Consider the following 24422-nt stretch of genomic DNA (forward strand, 5'->3'; position numbering starts at 1 on the left):
GTTTCATGTCATCAGTCTATCCATTGACAAGCATCAGACTGCCACTGACAGTACTGTTTGGATAATCTGTGATAGCGTATGACACTCACCCAAATAATTAATTTCTGTTAGCTTCTATGCGCTATTTTAGTAAAAGTGAATAACTAGTAACCCCTGCTAGAAAATGAATAATCAGTAAAATGTTTTCACAATTTATCTTTGCTCAGACTTGAGCTAGCATATTCAAACTAAAATGCACAGATTAGTTCTTGAAAGCATTCTAGAAATGCCAGCGTTTCTAGTCTTAATCCTGAAAGGCAAACTGAGTCTTTAAAAGAATGTTGTCATTTCTTCTGGGAGGTTATAGTAGATGATAGTTTATTTTATGTTCACCGTGATTTGTTTTTGACATATCTGGGCCTCATTTTTAGCCTTTGCATGCACATATATGCAAACACAAATGCATGCACTTGCATATGCACCTGAATATGGACATGTGTTAGAATCTGCATATGCAAATCCTATTAAGTGAAAGTTGTTTTGTGCATGTAAATCTGATACTTCCATGGATTCATGCGCACACACACACACACGTGCAGGTGTTAGAATTTTCAAACAAGCAGGCGTGTATGTGTTTGCACCTGAAAAGTGTGGCTGTATGGATCAGTATGAGCACACAGTCAGGTGTAGACTGGCAGAGGTTAAGCTTAAAATATGATTCTGTCTTACACAGTACTGTACTTCTGTTTTGGCACTCAGTGCATTGAGTTCGCCTACATTTAAATGAAATATCCTTCTAAGCTTCTCGTTCCTGTTGCCACTGTTCTTTAAAGGCTGCAGCTACCAGCTTCTCTCCATCCATATAAACTGATTGTGATCCAGACTCTTCTCAGTTTGCATAACTCCTCAGCCAGCAGAGTTTCTATCCTTAGCCAGAATTCTCAAGTGCATAGTCAGTGGGCATCAGATATTTCAGCTCAGCTTTGATTTTCACTAGAGATGGTCAAAATTTGTCCAAATTTCAACTACAAATCTTCTGCATTTTTCATCTAGCTTTTTCTTTGGATTCAGTAATACTTATCTGGAAAGGCATAAGGGATGTGAGATGAGGCCAGCTCATGACCCTTCAGACACAACATGAGTGAACATCTCAATATCCATATGTGATTATAATTTTAAACCTGAAATTAAACATTTATTATGAAATAAATTTAATAAATGTTCACATCATCTGCTGTGAAAAAGAATGAGCTAAAAAGCAACTTAAAATACTTTCAAAGCAACAAGTGATTTTTAATTTCATTCCGGGAATGACCTTGTTAGTTTAAAATATTTCAGGTTTTATATTTGTTCACACACACAGCACCACTAGTAGAGAATACTAAAACCACTGGTACCATGGTGATAATATTTCTGCCACTTGTATTTATATCCACTGTTACAATATCTATCCAAAATTATTACAGCATTCTTGTGATCTGTTGTATTCTTGTTAACATAGATATTTTACATATAACACACACACACACACACACTTTAATATTGTGAAACCTAAGAAAAGGTCAACATAATTTTGACCATGGATGTTTTTTTATATTCCAGTTTATTGATGGTCGACTAGCAAAGCTAAATGCAGGAAGAGGGTTCTCAGATGCTTTTGAAGAAGAGATCACTTCTGGAGGCTTCTGTGGAGGTACAGAATTATTTCAGGAGCATTTGTTTCAATATATCATTGTCTCTTCCACAGAAACTGTTGAGGATGATATCATTTTGACTTGAACATAGTCAGATAAGAACTCATCTGGTTTAAATACCTCTGATTCATTCTTAGCAGGAGCAGCAAAGAGTCCTGTGGCACCTTATAAACTAACAGACATTTTGGAGCATGAGCTTTCGTGTGTGAATACTCACTTCATCGGATGCATGTCATATTTTTAGCAGAGTTTCAGTTCATTATATATCAGTAGCAGAATAGCTAATTAGCTATTTAGCCAAACATTTCCAGTGCATTAAATGAAAATAAATGGAATTGTTTTACTTTAATAAATTAGTTTTTATAAAATGAAGATCAGATGAGATTTTATTAGATGTTTTTAAAGTATTGGCTTGCTTAATAACTGATTAGATATTTACTGGTTAAAGTATATTTTTGTAATAATTACAAGACTTTAGTTCCCTAGTTCCTTCCTTTTTAATAATGGTCAATTTAGTTATTTTTCTAATGTCTCTTTTAAAAATTCCTTCATGTATCTTGTGTAGGTTTGCAGTATACCTAAGCCAAATTTCTTCAAAATATGAGAGTAATTACTATCTCAAGCAAAATGCACTATGCTTAAATAAATAATCTTAATAAGCAGTTCTACTCTAAAAAGCGACGGTGTAAACGTATATGTTCTTCCTAAGCATACCTACTATTTCCTGCTTGTATCCAGTCATATCCACTGACTTCAGTGACTGAAATAAATTTTACTACTTTTAACTCCTGCTAGCCTTGCCAGACCAGTACATCTAAGAAAGCATAAGGTGGATCCAATTCCATGTTCTGCATTTCCAACAGGATTGTCTAATCATTTCCAGTTACATGGCAAGTCAGTTATACCTTTTTAGTTATAAAACAGCTGTAGTTCCTACCATAAATGTGAGCCCCCTCAATGCCATTTTTACAGTCAATTTTCATAGCAGAACTTCAGTTTTCTGTATAAATGTGAACTGTGTGAGTTAAATCAACTCGTGTCTCCCTTAGGGCAGTTTTGTGACAGTGTTATGCTACAAAGTTACCCTCAAGCTAGCAGAGCTGGCCAATGGAGGATTTGTCCTGCAGAGCCACCATAAGAGATTCTGGGCCATGTCCTCTGAACTCTCGACATAGAAGCCTACTTGTCTAGAGTCTGACTATAAAGTGACCTTGCTCCTTTCTTTCTCCCATCTTACTAGACTTCTGCTGAGATCTGGCCAGCAGTCTGTTTTTCCCTGAAGAGGTTAGGAGAGAATGGCAATAACACCAAGATTTAGTCTGTCCCCCTCTTTTAAGGCAACTTACTCATAGAACTTTATGAATCGTTTTTATGCAGTGCACATGTCCATTCAGATAGATAATGTCAGTGCTTAAAGTTCCTTTGCTCTTTGCAGTTAAGAGGTCAAAAGGGTGCAGTGAAATAACATTAGAACTTGGATAAAGTTAGGTTCTTGGCTCTACGTTGATATGTTTTGTCACCCACATGTCTTATCTGGCTATGCTCATGAGGGAGTGTTCACCTTCACTAGCAGTTTTGTGTTAGAATATATTGTATCCTTACTGTTCAAGTCAGACAAGCTGTACAACATTGTGGACAAATTGCTTAGGGCACATATTCAGTATTTACATAACTGCTGTCTCATTATCATTATGAGGTGCAGGCAGAGCAACAAGTATGGAATTGAGGGTGACATTTTGTGACACTAATGGGGTAGAACTGTGGTATTTTTCCTAGTTAAATCTTCTACTCTGTGTTAACTCTGCTGGAGGGGCAGAGTTGTTGAGTTCTTATTGTATGGGTATGTCTACACTGTGGGATTATTCTGATTTTACAGAAACTGGTTTTTTAAAACAGATTGTATAAAGTCGAGTGCACGCGGCCACACTAAGCACATTAATTCGGCAGTGTGCGTCCATGTATCTAGGCTAGTGTCGATTTCCAGAGCGCTGCACTGTGGGTAGCTATCCTGTAGCTATCCCATAGTTCCCGCAGTCTCCCGCGCCCATTGGAATTCTGGTTGAGATTCCAAGCATGATGCGGCAAAAACTAGTTCGCTGGTGATTCTGGGTAAAATGTTGTCACTCAGTCCTCCTCCGGGAAGGAATGGCAGACAATCATTTCGCACCCCTTTTTCCCTGGATTGCCCTCAGATGCCATGAGCATGCAACCATGGAGCCTGTTTTGCCATTTGCACTTCACTGTTGTGTACTGGGCATGACTGTGATCAACACGGTACTGCGAGTGCTCGCAGCGCATTCATTTGCACTTGCATTAGCGTTAACAGGCCCAGTTATCATCTCTATTACAACCATCTCCATTTGTAATATTGCGACGATGATGATGGTTTATCCGATCATTTGCTACATTTGTTTGCATGCGGATAATTGGGTCGATGATGTTATCACATCTTTTGTACGTCTGCTGCTGCTTATGGGTGCTCCGGCTGGCTGGCAAAAGATTGGGAATGACTCCCGGGTCATCCCCCTTTCATGTTTGCTAATAATAGAGCAGTCCTGCTCTAGGAATATGGGGCAAGTTGTACTAGGAACAGAGCACGCCCGGTAATGCACGCTCCGTGCAGAGCCCAAAATCCCGAAAGATTGAGCTGCATGTTCCTTCTCAGGGTGGCCCCGCACAACCCCACCGCATTGGCTTCTGCTCCCCCAACCCTACTGGGCTTCCATTGGCAGGTGTCTCCCTTGTGTGTGATGAGTTCTAAGTAAAAGAATGCAAGAATAAGAAAAATGAGTTTTAGTGGAGAGATCAAAATCAGAGTGGGAAGGCAGGCCTCCAGTTGCTCATGATAGTCGGCAGGACATTAAGGGTATGGGGGAGGAAGATCGACATTGCTGCCTGCTGCTATGATAGTCCAGGGAGTCAGATCATACTTTGACATGAAGAGTGGTGGGCTGATGGGCTCAGCCTTCCAGCTGCTATGATGAGAAGTTTTACCAAGCCTTTTGTACAGTTTATCTGCAGGATGACTGGGAGTCAATTTCCTTTTAATTTATCAAGCACAGACGGCCCAGCAGGAGCACTACGCGCTGATGATGATGTCCGTACCAGTATTTTGTCCATCTGCCCCGGGGAAGAGGATACTGTGTGTTTCGCGCATCTGCAGACCCGTTCTTAACCAGCAGCATTGCAGTTGACATGGATGCATTGAAAAAAGCCGAGAATGATTTTTTCCTTTTCTTTTTGGTGGAGAGTAAGGGTGCAATGATGACTATACACCGTAAACGTTACACGTTTTGGAAAATTGTTTTTGACCCTTCAGGACTTGGAATCAGCCAAGAATGCAATGCTTTGGAGACTGGGGGATGTGGGTAGCTGGAGTCCTCAGTTGATCCCCTCTCTCCTCCCTCTCATGAACCAGTTTGTCCTTGTGACATTCTTGCTACGTGTTCTGTGTTATGCTGTCTGATGCGTTATGCCTGTGTCCAGTGCGCTGCTGTGGGCTGCCTCTGTCCTTACGATATGAGATTTTCAAATTCTTTGTCTTCGTCTTCGTATGGAGTTCTGATGAGAACATGCATTTTCGGCTCCGATACCGCACCTGATCAAGATTCCATAGCTATCCCGTCGTTCATACTTGGAGCTCTTTTTGGATTTGGATCTGCTATCGCCATCGTGGCTGATCAGAGGTCCACGCTGGGCAACGGGAAATGAATTCAAAGTTTGCGAGCTTTTCCTGTCTACCTGGCCATGCATCTGAGTTCAATTGCTTCCAGAGCGGTCAACAATGGTGCACCGTTGGGATACCGCCTGGAGCCAATACCGTCGAATTTGCGCTACCCTACCTAATGCCTCGATTGCAATGTACGATTTCAGTGCTACTCCCCTCGGTCGCGGGCAGGTGAGTACAGAAATCGTGTTTATGTTTAAAGATGCCCTTTATATCGATATAAAGGGCTTCGTTGTGTGGACGGGTGCAGGGTTAATTTGGTTTAACGCTGCTAAATTCGGTTTAAACGCGTAGTGTAGACCAGGCCTAGGTATGCCACATGAAAAAACAATTCTGTTAGGTAGTGGAAAGTTTGATCCCCACCTGCTGCAAAACTTTTTTCAATCAATTTTTTTTGCAAGGTAAATGTAAAGTGGAGACAGGGAATGGGGAAGGGTATGCCATTGCAGTCAAAGACCTGGGAATAATGTTGAGAATCAGGTGTTCAACACCCTACCTCCCAGAAGCCTATCAATTGCAGGGATATTAGGATTGCTAAACATCTTTATGTTCCCTTTGGGACATCTGCTTTTTCTTCTCTTTTCTCTCACACACTTTCACACTATTCTTCACTGCATTCCCTTTCACAATAGGAAAAGCATTTTTATTGATGGAAAAAGTATCTCATGTTTATGCCAAAAACATATGAAATTAATTTTATCAGTAGAACTTTCTTTAATATGGTCATATTGGAAAATAGGCTAAAACCCAGTGTCAGCCTGTGTTGCATTGCTGCTGTTCAGTTAAAACTTTATGCACAGTTATTTAAACTTGTTGGCCCCTGGTCACAGCTGGCTGCTCAGAAATAAAAACTTCAAGTCTTGTAATTCCCAGCAAATTACCTTCATATATAAATAAGTATTAGCAAGAAATTTAACGGGGAATTTTTCCTGCTTCTATAACAGCAACCAATCTGCACCTTTGCACCTATCACCTAATTTTTCTTGGACTGGGGCTTCATAATAATTTTCACAGATATATTTAACTCATCCAGAGAAGGTTTTTTTTCATAACCAGAATGTATTGGCAAATGTAATGAAGAAAATATCAGAAAGCATTCATATTTTATTAGTACAGCTTTTTTTTTTTGGTTGTGGTGACAACCTTAGAGCTACTAATAGAAAAAGATTCTACTTAATAGTGAAGAAGTCAAGAGACTTTGAACCTCTGTTGGGAATGTGAGATTTATAATAAGAATTCAACATTTTCCTATTTAAATTTGTGGTAGTTCAGATATTGGCTCAGCATACATGGTGTTTGCTTCATATTTTCCCTGATTGAATATGTGTCTGTTTTTCTTCACTTATTGACTAGTAAATGGTAGAACTTTGGAAGGATTTGTGATCTGCAAGCCTCCCCACCAGTGTACTGGTCTAATAAATTTCTTATTAAATTACAAAATCTCATCTACTGTAATCTCTGGTAACAAATGGAATTCAGAGGGGCCCTGATAAACATACTTCAAGTGTGGGAATTTCTTTCTTAAGCAAGAGCCAATGGTAGTCCATTATTTCAATGGGTTTTTGTTTAAGCCTGAAATGATTATGTGGTTAAGTTTGCCATGACCATGAGCGCTAAATTGTTACATTAGCAAATTCATTATATTAGTGAATGAGTAGTGGGTACATTCTACTTTATGATGAGGAAATAGTTTTTGTGTGTATACTATGTGTCCTCCAGTAACACTAGTGAGCCCAGTCAATCTTAAAAAGACAACTGTTCAGTCTTTGTGAATGTAGCATATTGGTTAAGGCACTTCTGCTGTGGATAAGTGTACAGTCAATGCTAGTAAGCTTTCTTGTCCAGCATGGCATCCCTTTCATTCACTGCACCGTTTCTGAGAATTTGGGTATTGCAGAATTGCTTGCAAGGAATTTAGCATGATGGTATGGAACATTTAAATGAAAGCATTTCTGTAAGTCCAAACAAGTTAACTTATTTCCCTCAGAAATTGCTATTATTACCTTGTACAATTATCCAGTTAGTCGTCAGACATGTTCTATGAGAGCTAGGTTGTTGGTGTTTTGGCTTTCCACCAGCCAATCCAGGTTCTAGTTATAAGATTTATTTCAAAGCTTAAACTTTTGAAATCTTCTGTTAAAAAGCTGATGTTTTGTCAAAGGATATCAATGTGTTCTTTGGAAAGTTGATAAGTTCTCTCTTTGAGCAACATGATTTTTGTGATCTCAGATATTTTGCTTGGAAGTATTAATTCATGGTAACTATCATTGCACTTCACAATATCAGTAAATTCAAGTGATTAAACTACTTTTAACATTTCTCAAAGGTAAGGAAATCAGTCTTGCATGTTCAATTGAAGTGTCTTCTGAAGCTGTTGTTTCAGTTAATAATAATAATGAGATATACCAATCTCCTAGAACTAGAAGGGACCTTAAAAGGTCATTGAGTCCAGCCTCCTGCTTTTGCTAGCAAGACCAAGTACTGATTTTTGCCCCAGATCCCTAAGCACCCCGCTCAAGGACTGAACTCACAACCCTGGGTTTAGCAGGCCAATGCTCAAACCACTGAGCTATGCCTCCCCCCATCTTAGCTACATCAACCACCTTATCAAATTTTAGCATATCTTTTGTGGCCAATTTAATAATATGATAGCACACAATGATCTTATCTATGTTGATAGTTGTCTTATTCACCCACTTGCCTTCTACACTGTGAAAGAAAGAACATGTAATTTACAATGGGTTTTTATAGGGAAAGTCCCGATTTTTGGATCTTTTTCTTATATAGGCTCCTATTACCTCCCACCCGCATCCCAGTTTTTCACTGTTGCTGTCTGATCACCCTATCTACAAGGGAGATGTGAAGCGATATTAAGGTCTTTATTCCTGTTGCTAGTCCTTCTCCCTTTGATGTTAAGATGGTAGTGTCTGCAGTGCAGTTCATTTTCTCACTGCAAGTTTTTCTTTTTGCCCAGAAGAATAGGGGAAGGAACCCAATTCTGGGTAAAAAGAGGGAAATCACCATATCTAATACAAGATATATTCTTAGCACAATATATACACACCCCTCCTTCAGACTTCTATTATTTTTTTCTTTTATTTTTAGTGAGTCTGAATATTTGATTGCGACTTTAATTTCTTTTCATACTTGAATCAGAGTTAGCAGTTTTCTTCAGAGAAAACAATTGGATATGGTGAAAAAGAAACACTGTTGGAAAGAAAATGAGGGGTTCATAATAGGGAAACCCCAGTTTTGCTTTTTGTATACATGGGTTTCCCTCCTTCACAGTATTGGAAGACTCAAACTTATGTTTAACAATCTATGGGTTTTTTATTTTTTTAATACGAAGTATATTGTGGAGAGGGCAGGAACACCAAAAAATGTATTGAATGTGTTTCTGATCATTTTATTTTATTTTATCTTCACATCTCAGGAAATTCAAAATCTTACCAGCAGTGGGTGCATACAGTAAAGGTATAACAATTTTATTTTTATTTGACTTTTTTATTTATCTTTGGAAAAGTCAGCATACTGAACATCAAGCTTTAAAAGGATATTTGACTTTATATAGTCAATTAGCTGCATTCTCTAAATTTGTGTACTGTTCCTTGTATTAATGTAACAGAGTAAGAAAGTTATTTTTACCTAAATATTTTTGTCTAAAGTAGTGTCTTTGTCTTGACAATATTTTTATATTAGTTTAAAAATGAGAAAATGTCTCATGCACAAAATAAATGCTAAATGTTCATCTAGCCAAGGATTTTTCTGTATGCTGTATTATGTTACATTCCATAACTGTGAGTTAGGTGTGGCATTAGGATTTGATAGGAATTTTATCACTTCTAGTAAACAGCAGTTTGGTTAATATTAATGTTTTTACATAGTCTGACTAAAAGAGAACCTTTGTTTCACAACATTGTTACTAGGCAGGATTAGTAAAATAGAGTACTTTAGACAAAACTCTTGTGATTAAATAAGACATGATTACCTCAATGTGATAGAAATAGTTTTTTTTAATGATACAATATATACATTAATAAGCCAAGGAAAGCTTCCAATATTACATGTACTGTGGTAACAGTTCATGCCTGGGTATGAGAATACGTCATTATGTTAGAATGCATTGATAAATATGTGTCAGCCATGATAATGACATACTGTAACCCTTTTGTAGATGTAGACAGTAGGTTGTAGATAGAATACAGCTGTGGAAATTTTTCCTACTTTAAAAAGAAGGCTACTATTTTCCTACTTTATTTTATGTCAACCTGTCATTTATTTTTCTTGCTATTGTGTTAACTTTTAACCTATGTTATAAGGGTTATTAAAATATGCTTTTGTATGTTTCAGAAAGGAGGTGCACTAATCAACACAGCCATGACCAAAGCCAGCCCTGCTGTGAAGACAGCGTACAAATTTGTAAGATCAACACAATCTGTGCATAAAAAATTACAGAAACCACCTACAATCTCCAGTTATTGTCAGAAACAGCAAAATGAAATAGTTCCAATATGTATTACAGAAAAACATTACAGCCTAAGAAATTGTTTTCATCTTTTATTCCTATCTTGTGAGGGAACAATAACCACTCCATGTTACTGTTTTAAGTGGTTCAGTATGCTATTATTGGCTTCATTCAAAATATACAGTAGATGCTTATTTGAATACTATTACATATTTGAAATACAGCTGAAAACCTCTGCTTAACTGATTATCTTAAAATAGGGACTCTGAAAATACTAAATCTCATTTACACTAAGGCCCCTTTACTCCTCCCTAGCAGTGTAAATTAAAAGTCAGTATAAATGTTGTTTATAGTTCTAGGTGGGGTAAAGGAGTCTTTGTGTAAATAACAATAAGTCCCCAAGGACTCCACTTTGACACCAGTGGTACCCTATCCAAAGTCAGTTGGGAAGCATTTATATTGTGTGCAAGGAACAATTTCAGTCTAAAACTTCCACCATAAGCAAGCTATTATTTGGGTGTGAGCATCTTTTAAAATTATTGTTATGGTGTTAATAAAATAGCACTAATTCAAAAAGTTATGGACTTGCACTTTTGGCCCTTGATTTACAGCTTATCTAGATGAAGCTGGAGTATAAATCTGTACCGCTGTAGCATGTCACATGCTAACTGTGTACATGAACCATGCTACAGTAAAAGTTACCTGATGCATTTTAATCTAGCCCGCTTTGAAACAGGAATAGGATCAAAGTGTTCTAGGGAACTTTTAGTGTGTGGTAGCAGGATCCACACTGGCAGTGCGCAACAGGCTAGTGCAGTGAAGATTTACACCCCAGCTTGCCACACGCTGTTTAACTAGTTTTATGTTTTCAGTTTGACAAGCAGTCCAGTTTTTAAATTATCTTTAAATATCCCTAGATCATAAAGAATGTGAATTACATTATATTATCCAGGGTATAGAAACAATGTGGTAACTCATAAGAAATGACACAATGATAAGTATTTTAAGTTTGGGTTCAGAGCCCACAGGGGAAGAATCTTCTCTGCCTTTCTTTTGGCTTTTCTGAGGGCTCTTTAGATTGACGCATAGTAAGTAGTTCTGAAAAAATCAGTGCTAGTGTGTGATGCTAGTAGATCTTAAATAAAACTTTAAAAGAGAATTTTTAATTATACATCAATTCAAACTCTCACAAAAGTAATGAGGAAAGAAACAGGTAAATAAATCAAAGGTACTGTATATCCACACACTCATTTATAATTTAAAAATGGTTCATTAAGAGGCTAGCAGGAAATTATTCTCTTCCTCTGTTTTTCATGAGCTTAGATAGGGTTTCATGATTTCCTCCCAGCTACCCATTTTGCCCATTATGTCCCTGATCCTACAACTTTCTGTATCAGCAGACTCCTTGTGTGCAAGAAGCCTTATTAATTTCAGTGGGAATCTGTGCATGTTCAGGCATAGATTAAGGTGCAGGAGCAGGCCTATGTATTGCCCTTTCTCCTTCCATACATGCATGCATCTACTACATGGCACCCTGTTGCTTTGTTATTGAGCTACTGAGCTTATGATTTAAGGGTCGCATTTTCAAAAGTTCCCTAATCTGACCTTCAAAACTATCCCAAGTTGTTGTACGGGCACTCCCAGGGTTACGCAAGATGCGACTTACGCAAATTCGCACAGAAAAAGTTCTATAAGCCAGAAATAGGATTTTCAAGTGCGGAAATTATTGCGTAACATACGGGTATGCATTTCCAATTTATGCAAAATTCAAGTTATGCAAGGCTTTCCAGAATGGAACGATTGCGTAGGCCAGGGCATCTTATTTGGAAACACTCATAACTCTCCGCACAAACTATATCTCCCTGGGTGAAAAATCAGTGATTTAGATGTGTGTATCACTGATTTTCATGTGTAGAGTCTGAAGTTTTTCATATGTGGCCCTTAAATGTGAAAAGTCATAGGCATAATTTTCAAGGCTACTTTTGAAAATTGGTTCTAAAAGTTAACTTGAATCTAACTGAGTTCATGGAAGGAAAACTTTCCTATTTCTCTTAAGACCAGTATTTTCTAGCAAAAATAAAATGTAGAAAATTTAAAATATAATTACTTGTCATCTAGAATGGTAATTCATCTCTAAAGAGAGGGATGCCCTTGGGTCCATTTTCTGTGCAAATTATTGTCATGAGCAATCATGGAACTTGGCTGCCTATTTTAATGCACACAGTTTTCCCCCTAACTATCAGCACTACGCTATTCAGCAACGCTGGAGAAATTCTCCATCTCCATATAAAACCACTTCATTTCTTTTAAGATTGATGTTGCCTTGCAAGTTACCAAACTGGAACACTATAGCAGTGAGCTTGAAAATCTTAACAGTTTTCCAACATGAGTTGCTGTTAAAATACTACTTCAAATTTAAAGGACCATCTCAAATAAAGGGATGGACACTACAGACCGGTAGGATGGTTCATTTTTAGCAATAGGTGAGGATACATTTGCTAAATTAGTGTGTTTTCACAGCATTGGCATGTATGCACAACTCTTACTAACTGACTGCTATTAGCATAGTATAGCTAACTGATACAGCCTGGGTGAAATTAGCAATAGAGATTATTATCCTTATATCACATAAAATTAAAAAAAATATTTCTCATTAAGTAGGCCTTATGAAGACTATTCTTTGAACAAAGCCTATCTCTTGCACCACAGTTAAGTCCTTTTGTTTTAATTTTCTAGGCAAAAAGTCATGCAAAGCAGGGAATAAAAGAAGTGAGGAGTAAGTTAAAACACAAGGTATGTAATACAATTGTACTTTCTTACCTTGCTTCTTGTATCAGTTTGAAGCTTATACTTTACAAATCACATGAGATTTGTGTTTTTAATGACTTTTGAAATATGCTTAGCCCTTTGTTCAACAATACATTTTTCATAACGAGCCCTCTGGCAACTATCTGTCATTCTATGCATCCACTGAATAATCTCTTTATTGTTTGCATATTTTATCATAGAACAACAGAGATCTTCAAAGATACATTAACAAGATGTATGTTTTCATAAAACTGATTGCTTTGATGTCACAATTGAAGCCTGTGCTTCAAGCTGAGAATTTAAGACAGGATAGTCTTGCAATACAATGTAATTCAGAAGGTGTAGTCGTCTGTTTTGGATTCATAAGATCTGAGCACGATGTTAATGTTTTAAAATAGAGAAACATTTCAACTTTGAAAAGTAACATAGAAATATCAGAATGAAGCTTGGGTTAGGCATTTAGTTTTCCTAATGAGTTTATTTCTTCACTTATGATTTTCCTTGTAAGAAGGGGGAACTAACTTCATTGTTGTTTTATACCTTTCTCAAATATAAAGTTTAAAAAAATGTTTCATAAGCATTAATGGATTTAAATTGTTTTATATAGATTCTAAAAGCTTCATTTGAAAACTTCACTCTGTGAAAGATGCATTTGATAACTATTAACTTTTTGCAATGCTGTATTTCATTTTGTTAATAGATATGATCTTGTGACAAATGTTTAGTAACAAATGATCTGTGTTAACAAAATTACTTTTAGTACTCTATGTATACATAGGATATGTAAATAAATATTGGAAACATGAGATTTCAAATCTATTCTGTTGTGTAGGAGAGTGATGAAGAATATGGAACTTGTAGCTCTGGTGTACTACCGTGTGCACCAGTGTATACATTACACAATCAGAAAAGAGGAAATTCAGAAAAACGAAGACTTGCCCAGGTAAGTCACCTGAAACCTGTACTATCACTTTCTTAAAATATGGGGGGAAACTGTTTTCCTGTTACAGTGATGTGTTAAAATATTATGCTAAATACGTTTATTACCATCTGTATTGAGGAAATATGATAAGTAGTATTCACAATAATACTGCTTGCATAATATGCTGTTTTGAGAGTTGAGAGAATGACTTATCATATATCATCCTCCTGGAGGGAAAAAAACAGGAAATTCAGCAGGGAGATGAGGTTGCCAGCTACATCTCTAGGAAAAGAAATCACAATTTATTCTTAGAAATAGGACTATATTTTCAAACAAATATTTAAAAATTATTTCATAAATACTGTTTAAAAGTACTATAAGAAAGAGTACAAAACAGATAAATGCTAGGAATATTGCAGATGTGATCTATTGAAAAGTTTACTTACTAGTATGTATCTTTTATGGACTCTCGTTAGAGAAATAATTTCATAGGCATAAAACATACATTTCAGGTCAGGCATGAATATTAGTTTTTGAATAAAGTCATTCTGGTATATTCACATATGCCCAAGCCGATTTTCACTGATAAACTCTCTTTTTACAACCCTAAAATACAGTGGGGTGTGTGTTAATATTTTACCTAAAGCTAGGTGATTTTGAGAGAGGGCATACCTTTAATTCAGACCTTGCTCAAGCTGATTATCATATAGTGAATTTACTACCAAGTCAGATGTCTTGTCTTTCTGTTCTCAGTTCCTTTAGTAGGTCTGGTTCTCTGTAACAGGTGTAATATCTCAGTTTTAGCTCAGAATGCTCAAATTCTATTTGAATTATTACTTTATTCTGTATAGAATAATAAACAGTTTGGGGGGTTTGTGATCTCTTTTGAATAAGAATATATATATTTTAATAATATATATAAACTCCTGCTTTTGATACCACACATGTTTCTTCCTTCGATAAGAAGTGTGTCCTGTAGGTCAAATGAGTACCTCTTCGAATTGACAGTTGAATTTACCTGACTATTGACACTGTTTTACTTTATATATAATAATAATGATGTTATGATAAAATTCTAATTTTGTAAGCCCATATATTCAGGTATTTTGAATCATAAAATAGAAAGTGTTTGTGGAAACTAATATACAACTAAGGTAGATTAATGACTTGCTCAGTAGAATTTTAGGAAATGGATGGTAATACTGAGTCCATTGGTTCCAGTGATATAAATAATGTAGGCAGATCTATTTTAATTATGTAGGTGGATTTTCTTCTGTAACATGTTTTTCAGGTTTCTTTTTAAATACAGTAATACTCAAGTCTGCAAGTGTGTGCTGTCAGTGTATTTTCACATAGACTAACACAGTGTGTCCTTTCTTTCAAGAACCTTGTATAGTTTAAATTTCCTGACTTGACTTTTGAGACAGAAGATATGCAAATACATTTAGAATTTAAAAAATGTAGTATTTATAACAGAGATTGATCTTTATTTATTTTAAATTGGTAACTGTCATTCTAATATACAGAAACTTTTTCTTTAACCACATCTGTGCCGCATAACACTGCTTTTTTCAGTACACGTACCCAAATCTGTTTATATGTTCACTTAAACTTCTATGCAAATGTACAACACAAATATAGCTAAAATATGTGTCTGCACATTCAGATGCTTTTAAATGCTGCACATACAGAAAAGCTGTTAGTTTATTAATTTACTTCGTGGTCAGGTCTGTCTGCTGGTCCGCTTTAATTGTTTAGTTTTAGTACTGGAGTAAATATCAATAAATTGTACCAAAGTAAATTTTATTATTAGATATTAATGTTTCTTCTGAAGGACTGTGTTATTGTAGAATGCTTAAACATGTATATGATTTTTCATTCATACAATCACACTAAATCTCATTATTATACGTCTTTTCTGCCAGCTAGCCAACGTTTTATTTTTGAAACAGCATACACTTCTTTCAGAATGATACAGTGTATGAGGTCAGAACAGTTGAGATTTTTTTGTCCTATATAGAGCAAGGAAAATCTTAATGTGCTTTAGAAAGTGGTGGTTTGTTTACGAGGCACGCTCTATTACTAATGGCTCCATATCTTTGCCGAGCTGAGAGAGCAGCATGACCTATGTCCCCACCCCATTCTCTACCCTGAATGTCACATGCACTCAGTGGGCAGGAAAAAACAAGCTGTAATCACTGACCAAGAAGTTTGGTCTTCTACAGTTCCAAAAAATGCAAACTGGGCTTTGCGGTCCCAAAACATCATTATCTATGTGGAGTCTCAGGCTGTCCTACATGTTATAATTGGTGCTGTTTTTAAACGTGGAGGCTCTTAGCATCCGTTAACAATAATGCAAGATCCATTGAACTAACTGCTGGCTTTGAGAGCTTGCATCTATATAAATTATATTACTTATTATTATTAATATTATTATTAAAAGCTAGTGAATTGCATTCATTGCTGCACTTCATAATTGTAGAGCTTTGTCTGAAGCTTTCCTTTCTGCTGATTAATCTTTTTGTCCAGGTTTCTAAAATGGCGCTGCTCACTCTCATCTCACTGTAGTAACTGAAAAATAAGATAGTGCTAATGGTCACAAGTAGCTTATGCATTTAAGTATACATTTTAAATAATGTATAAAGGGTGGTTCATTGAAAAATCAACTATGAGAATACTTCTAAAATCCCAGACAGTGTAGATTTTTAAGTCTTCTTACCTCAAGACAATGAGTGCTTCCCCCAGCTCCCCACTCCTCAACCATCTCACAGTAAGTCGTTCTAAAGTACTGCAACATAAAGAATTTAATGTTACACTTTCTGTTTCATGTCAGGCCTATTGATGGGAGTTTTTATTTCCCCATTGCTGCTTTCCAGCAAACCATAAATGTCAAATTAGTCATCTGAAATTAATTCAAAAATATTGTTGATAATTTAAAAAAAATACTTTATAAAATAGTGTATGATGCTGAAGTTCTCTTGATTCTAGGGATCAGTTTAATGACTGTTTCATTACCAGGAGATTTTGTACAATAGAATGTGAATCTGCATTTTACCCCAACAAATAGTAGTTTGTATGCTGGTCTACTAATTAGTACGGTTATTTCCTGTTTTGTTGATGAGGCTTAAATAAATGTCAAGGGTTCAGCCATGAAGATCTTCCAATTAGGCTTTGCGTTTGTAAAACCCAACCCCTTTGCTTTTGTGTGAAGATGACAGTTCCAACTGCAGCCTCAGCCTAACAGGGCTCAAGGGAAAGGATTCTTCTCTGGTTTTATTGAAAACAAGGCCAGTTTGGCCCAGTGAGAATACCGGCACGGGTCACAATGCAGAGCCATTTTTAACAATGAATATTTACTAATCTTTATCATTACCCTTGTGGTGGTTTTAAAAAAAAATTAGACTTTAAAAAAATCAGAATGAATTATGATATGTAAAAGAGCTGCTGAAGCTTAATCAGAGGATAAATAATTAAATCTATCACAAACTATAGTGATTATATTGGTTTCCTTTAATTAGCATTTGGGAAATTTTTCTCAAAGAAAGCAAAACAAAGCAAAAAAACCCACAATTCAACTTAGCCTAAGATAGATAGCGTTAGAAAAATTGTTCATTCTCTCTCTCTCTCTCTCTCTGTTTGAGCTCACTCTTGCTTAGGTTAGCTATTCTGGGCTTTTTGTGTGTGCGTGAGCTTAGCTGTATTGCAAGGCAACATTAACAGATGGATTGCCCTAAGCAAGAGAAAACCACAACAACAAAATCTAGTGAAAGTAGAGGATTGAAGCTTTTTATTGTTAAGCCTTATTAAAACCTTGGCATGTACACTACTTTTAACTGTTTCATGCCTTGAACTATTAGCATTTCTCTATTCTAAGTAGACAAGGTGCATGAGATAGTATGAGAAATTTCAAGTTAAATGTTTTGAATGACAAACTAAAGCAAAACATGAGATTGTTTGAGCCCATGTTTACATTATTTTGCCACATATTATTAGGAAAGTACACTCTGTTGACTATGCTTTCACTATTTGCCAACATTTTTTTGTAATACATGAATTAAACTACTGAGAACTCCAGTTTTTCAGAATTCATTTTAATTCCTTTTATTTACATACGTTGATGTAGTGCAGATTTCAGGGTGAAGGCAGGGGAGTGTACATAGACACAACCATGTTTCTACTGTATTGCTTAAAATAAAAAAAAAAGAAAAAAGGAAAAGAAAGAAAAAGAAAAGAAAGAGTTTCAGTAAGAAAAAAGGAGGAATACCAGGAAGATCTGTTTGTTTTCATGAATATGATCTATGTAATTTTACCATATGTAACCATTATCCCAGGTGATTGGTGGCTTATTTAAAAGGGAACATTGCTGCGTTTAAATAGTCCTTATGTATTCAGTGGCTTATAAAACATGCTAGCAGATTTGCAGAGTACTGTGTAACAGCTATGAGCTCATTTTATAATTAACAAGCTACCAATGCACCCTTGTCTCAAAGGAAATAGACGTAAGACTTATAGGCATGCAATAACTTGTAGCCATAATAAAAAATAGGGAATTTGGATTGTAAGTGTGGATTTACTGGGAATCCCAGTGTGTCCCTGCTACTTTACTTACACATATATCAAAGCAACCAAGTGAACTACTTGTCATGACTATGCAGTATTTTAAATATAGTGTTTTAAAAATCTCATTTATAATTGAAACCTCTTTATGTAACAAGTGTAACTAAAACCAGTTTAGATTAAACCTTTTATCTTGCTTTCCCCAAACATAAGTGAATTGACCAAATGAAAGTATTTTCTCTTTTCTTTTTAAAGCAGAGCATAGATGTGACTTTCAGATACTTACTATAAATATAGCATAATGAATAGAACACACAGTTCAAGGGATAGAATGTATACTTTGGCTCCTCCTCAATAGCTGTAGTAAGTCTCAGAGGAGGAAGCAACATTCGGCATCTTCAGGAGAATACTGAATGCCCCATATATCAATACCACCTCCAATGGCTAGCAAACAAATGACACAAGTATTAGGTGCAAAGAGCCTCCGTACCTGACTACCCTCCCAACCTGGCAAAAGGTGATTATGGCGAGTCATGGTGGGAATAGAAAGGAAATGGGAGAAGAGGAGATTGGAGCAAAATTGGGCCATTGGAGTGCTGCTGAATATAAATACTGCAGAAGAGGGAGACACAAGTCCCATTATAAAACACGAATAGAACATCTTCATAATTTTAAAAATATAAAAGTTGTGGTTCCATGCTTTCTGTTGTATTTGGATTCAGCTGAAATGTTTGGGGTCACATCTGGGAAACACAGAATAATAGCTTCTGTCCATATGCCTCCTATCTACTGAAAATCGTACATGGATCTTGGGTAGCTTTAAACCTCATTGAATAATTAAAGTAATGAAGATAAAATATTAAAATTGACAGATGTCATATGCAGTAACAATTAGCAGTTTTGAATTTGTAATTTAATAGTGTGCTTCATCTTTAGGGAAACTTTTCCTATAAAATATTTGTTCTGCAATAAACTTCGGTCAGTTAGTAAATATATATTTTGAACAAAAGAGGACATAATTTGAATATTGCAAGCAATTTTAGTTTTCTTTTAATTTATGGGGAAGGTTTTTTGTCTTTCTATGTCGAGTAAGATCTCTTCATTCTGCAAATTGTTCAGCTTTTCTTTTAATTAAAAATGAAAAACCTAGACAGCAAAAAATTCAAATTATAAATTACGAGAGTGCCCTCTGGTGGTCGTGATAGCTTCCCATATACTACAAGCATATATGTAGCCAGTGTCGTATGGTGAATGCTTGCTCTTTACATCAAAAGATCTTTTAGAAACAAAACAGTAGCCATTATCTCAATAGAATTCTTATCTAAAAGAGTGTGCAGACTTATAGATGTTTGTCATATCCATGTCCTTCAAACAGAACAATCTTTTATTTTTTGTAGATGTACTCTCTGAACAGTAATAATCTATTTCCTTAATTTACTTAAAATATTTTGTGGCATAACCATACTCCTTGAGATTAATTATGAAAAAATATTAAAGGGAGACTACCTTGTTTCAGTGATTTATTTAGCAAATTGATGTATTTAAAAGAAAAAGGAGACAATGCTTATATTATAAAGCTTTTTATTTTTATCTCTGATTGTTTCTCTTCTGTTCTTAGCCCATTCTTTTTCTTTTCTTTTCTTTATCTTTTTCCCCAGTTAAGATCTTAACAAAACAGAAGGAACTCTTATGGTACTAGCTGCATTGCTGGTGCAAGTTTCTCCTTTACTCATTATTGACTTATAGTCTCATGTTTCATTTTATTCTATAGAAGACATCCGCCCTTCTTTGGTTTTGCTTCCCCGGTGAAAAACCATACTTGAGAGCCATCTCTGTCTGTCCTCAAGTTTCCAAACAAAAAAAGGGAGAGCCTGGAAGCTGGTCCAGAAGCTCTTGCTGGCCTTTGTGGCATTTAGATGAGTAGTTGGCCTTTTCAGGGCCAAGGCACCAACACATACTGCCTCGGCTTTATCCAAATGAGAAACCTAGAAACTGAAAGCTTGGCAGGTGGGTTCTTTTGACATATGCAATCTATTTTAGTTCTGGAACTAATGAATGAAAAGGCACTTCAGCTGTGAGTCTGTCACAAAAACAGCCTTAGTGTTGCACAAACAAAGGATTCTTTTAAGGTTCTGAAAAAGAAACACTATTGTGCTGAGTATGCTGTGGAGAATCAGAAGAAGCTCTTTAATATTTGATAATTAACTGAAGTAACTAGGGGTAGGCTACTAATCAAGATAAATTACATTGATATTTATATCTTACTTTTATTTACCATGCATCTCTCTTCTCGCATCCTACCTAAGAACAGCAGTTACAGATAGTGTTATGGCTCCACCTAGCAGAAGGAAGGAGTCAAAAGTTCTGTCAATTCAAGACACCAATCCATCTGCTTCCTTTCCAACTTAATTTTGCCTCCTGACCTAGAAGCATGGAGAGAGCAGCCTTATGTCTCCAGCTTCAGCACCCCTTCTGTCTGGTCTCTAACCTCCTGTACGTTAGAGGGAAGCAATGAAAGAAGTGATTCAGGTATAGGACAATGAGTATGGCTGATGGAAAAAGCAGGGAGAAGAGCAATAGGAAAAATCCTTTCCTGTTGAGACCCCTAGTAGAGTTGGCAGCTGGAAGGGATAAATGTAAATGGAACTAGCAGGAAGATTTCCTTCTCATAATTAAATCTTCTGAGCGTGGACTCTGAACTAAGATGATGTTGGAATCACACCTAAGGCTCAACTCCATTGCCCCACAACATAGATTAGCTTCGTAGATTGCACAGTCATCCTGAGAGTTCCTCACCCGGATAGGCTTTAACAGAGCCTGTAGGTCTGCATGACAGGGTTGCAGCTGATGCAATATTGCCAACTCTCCTGGTTTTATTGAGAGTCTTATTTGGGACTGTTCCTAAAGCCTCAGCTCATGGAATCCTATGATTCATGTGAAAATCTCAGTTTTCATTTTTAAAAAAGTTTCTAGTCCTCATGGTTGTGTGAAAACATGAAGCCTCAGCAGGCTTCAAAAATCAGAAGGGAAATAAAAAGAACCCAACATTTATTATTTTGGTTAAAAAAAAAAAAACAACCCTCATGATTTTTAAGATAATTGCAAACATTGGGCCCCAAAAATCATGACTTTTTTGGTATGTTTGGGGTTGGTAATATTATCAATGCCATGCTTCCCAATTTGGATGTATATTGTAAATGTATATTGGATGAAATCTATGCCTACCATCAGGGTGTTGCCCAGCCTCTCATGGCAATGACCCTTCTCGTGACCTTTCTGGAAGAGTTATGCCCTTCCAGATGCCCTTCTCCCCACGGAGGGAGCTTGGAGCTGATAGGCTATCTTTCTCCTCCCACATTCTAGCCAGCAGGTCTCTTTGGCTCTGGGGCTGTGAATATATAATGCTTTTCTGGGAATCATTACAACATCGCTGTAATCTCTTTTATTCCAAATTACTCATATGTGCCTTTAACCTTAGCTCTATTTTCACATAGCTTTTGGTCTGGTAATTTCCCCTTTTTTAAAACAGCAATAATTTTGTATATGAACTATTAACAGAAATCCCAAAGAGAATGTCACCATGTGATATTTCTAATGATTTGAAGATATGATGCATCAACCTGAAATCAATTTTTCTTTATTTTAACATTTTAGATCAGATTAACTGGTATGTTCTGGCTGCTTCATCCTACTTAGCAGCAGCGCAAAGCAACCCAAGTGTTCTGGCCATTTAAGCTGGGTTTACAGCTGTTTTATATCATCAGAGCAGCGCAAAACAGCCAGATGGTACATCCCAGGTTCCCCAACCTCCTGACCTCTGCATCCCCAAATTTCATCTTCCTCCCTGTGTTTCCCTACACATATGCCAGTTTCACTCTCCTGTTGCCCGCATTCCTTGGCGCACACACATCCTTCTCTCTGTTTAATTCCTTGCTCTACTTGGTGAGTAGTTTACCTTTAAGGGAAGGACATCCTCACAGAGAACTCGTTTAGTATGAGCCTCTGTTAACTATAACAGTAATCATCCCTGGAAATGGAACCTGTGTTCTCATGTTTTTCAGGAGATATGTTAATATTTGGGCTACAGCTCTCAGCTTACTAGTGTTTTAATTCTGACTGATTTCAAGAAAGGTCTGTAAGACCTTACATCTGCTTTAAATTAATTCTTTCTAGGTCCATCCTTCAGCCTTCTGAACTATTCATAGCCCCATTAAAAATAGCAGAATTGATTCTCATCATTATGCCCCAAAGCTTCTTTATTCCCTTCCTTCACAGATTCCTAAATACCAGAAAGTAGTTTTCAAATTTCCCGTGGTGCATGGAACCACATTCAAACTTTGAGAGACCTATCCCTGAAATTATAAGTAAGGTTCTCTTAAGGTAGCATTTCAGTTGCTGTCAAGATATCCCACAGAGAGGGGGGAATTAAACTCACTGATTATTTCTCCTTTGGTAGTTTGCGTCTTTCAAAACCAGACAGTTCACTGACTTTCCCACTGAGTTTGTTCTGGGGATTAATTCAGAGTTGTATGTTAACTAACTTGTTGGTTTACTTAGGTTGTGTCCTTATCTGTATTTGCTGCAGCAGAGAGTGTCTTTCCCTGCAGCTTTGAAGTCATTTTCTATCTTGCACTCATAGTTTTAGAAGTTTCCTGTTTGTGATGGTTATAACAAGTGGCAAAAGGTGCCAAAACTACAGGATTTTGGCAGATGAAAGACTATATCCTATTAATTTATGTCCAGGGCAAATAGCCAAATGCCATTTTGTATGAGGCCAGTGTGGTCTGTTCCAGATTCTCAGAGCAGAAGTACATGATACTGAAATTTGAAGTGGCCATTTGTTCATCTCCTCCCAACAGTGTCTGCTGTTTCCAGTTGGATCAGTCCTTGCCTACTGAAACATATTAGCTATTAAGTGCTCTGAGCACAATTGTCAAGTAAACATAACTGCCGTAGCTCACTTTTTATGACATCACTTGTCTGTAAATGTGGTTGCTTGGTATAATCAGAAAGAGGAACACTGAACGAGGGAAAATGTACTCAACTGTAATCCCATTTGTCATAGTCCTCTCTTTTCCTCCCATTTCCTGCATCATTCTAGTCTGCCCTTGAGGAATGTAACTAAAAATATTTTCCCTATGATTTCATTGTCCTTTACTATAGCCTGGAAGTATCTAACTGGAAAGGAGTGGGTGGATTATGCTTACATAGTACCCTGAACTAACTGATTTTTTGTCTCCTTGTTTCTGTCTGTAATTCTTGTTGCTGGATAGGATGGGAGAAGGAGGGGACTGTGAGAAATAGAATTTCTGATGACTGAGTTTTCCTTATCTAGCTTTCTCATATTAAATGAGTAACTTTCATATCTTAAACCAGAAGGAAACTTTACTTCACAATTTTATTTTAAACACAGTTGAAAACTTTAAATGTTGTTATATTGAATAGTCAGTAAAAGTGAAACTATATTTGAGCTGGCATTTTTCAAAGGCTTATTTGTTTCTCACATTGAGGACAATTAATGGCAGTAGCCTTATCGAACTTCCTGTGTTTGTACTGATTAATCAAGGCTCGTTATCTGAAAGTTATGATCCTGAAAGTTGCAGTATTAAATAAAAAATCTGACATTTCAAAGATTGGCTTACATGCCCAACCAAAAATGTAACAAATTAACTTTTAAATCCTTTAGTATTTATGTATTTCTCCTACATTTTTGAGAGGCTCCAGGATAGGTGAATGGCCCATGCTGTAGTGACATCAGCAGGCACCATGATGCTGTCTGGTGATTGAAGATGGGTCTCTGTACTCATCCCCGCACTGGCTACAGTTGCTTCTTTCCCATAGCTTCTGTACAGACCAGTTAAGCTTCACGGATGGTTCAGTGAAGTGGCTTATGAAGGCCACCAACTGATCATTTCTTAAATTGTTTCTTTGTGGAACTTACACTGTATTTCACAGAGAGGAAGGAAAAGATGACATAGTTAATAATCTGTGTGAGCCAGAAGAGGTGGGGATATCTGCCAGAGAAACCTTCACTTTACTCTAAGTAAGATAAGAAAAATGTAGACTGCATGAAACGTGAATGTATATATATAGATATAAATTTTATGAAGATTTTATTATTAAATTTGCTATATAAACAGTACCAACTGAAAGAAGCCATATGAGTTTAGTAATTGTAGGAAGTTTTACTTTCTTTATAAAGCAAATTATGACAACAGTTTATTAAGTCTTTATAAAGTTTTGGTGCAGCAAGAAAGGAGGGTTACGATC

General features: G+C 36.5%; 1 protein-coding gene across 2 annotated transcripts in view; it reads left to right on the top strand.

Annotated features, from left to right (window-relative positions):
- The window catches only part of DENND1B (DENN domain containing 1B), a 250487-nt gene that overhangs the window by 206968 nt on the left and 19097 nt on the right, over window positions 1-24422 (top strand). For both annotated transcript variants that reach the window (XM_032770891.2, XM_032770892.2), the window contains 5 exons: window positions 1582-1672; window positions 8834-8874; window positions 9751-9819; window positions 12602-12658; window positions 13506-13616. In XM_032770891.2, the coding sequence (XP_032626782.1) occupies window positions 1582-1672; window positions 8834-8874; window positions 9751-9819; window positions 12602-12658; window positions 13506-13616 (369 nt within the window). The remainder of the gene's footprint in view (window positions 1-1581; window positions 1673-8833; window positions 8875-9750; window positions 9820-12601; window positions 12659-13505; window positions 13617-24422) is intronic.

This window comes from Chelonoidis abingdonii, chromosome 7 (assembly GCF_003597395.2).
Source record: "Chelonoidis abingdonii isolate Lonesome George chromosome 7, CheloAbing_2.0, whole genome shotgun sequence".
In the NCBI taxonomy this organism is placed as follows: Eukaryota; Metazoa; Chordata; order Testudines; family Testudinidae; genus Chelonoidis; species Chelonoidis abingdonii.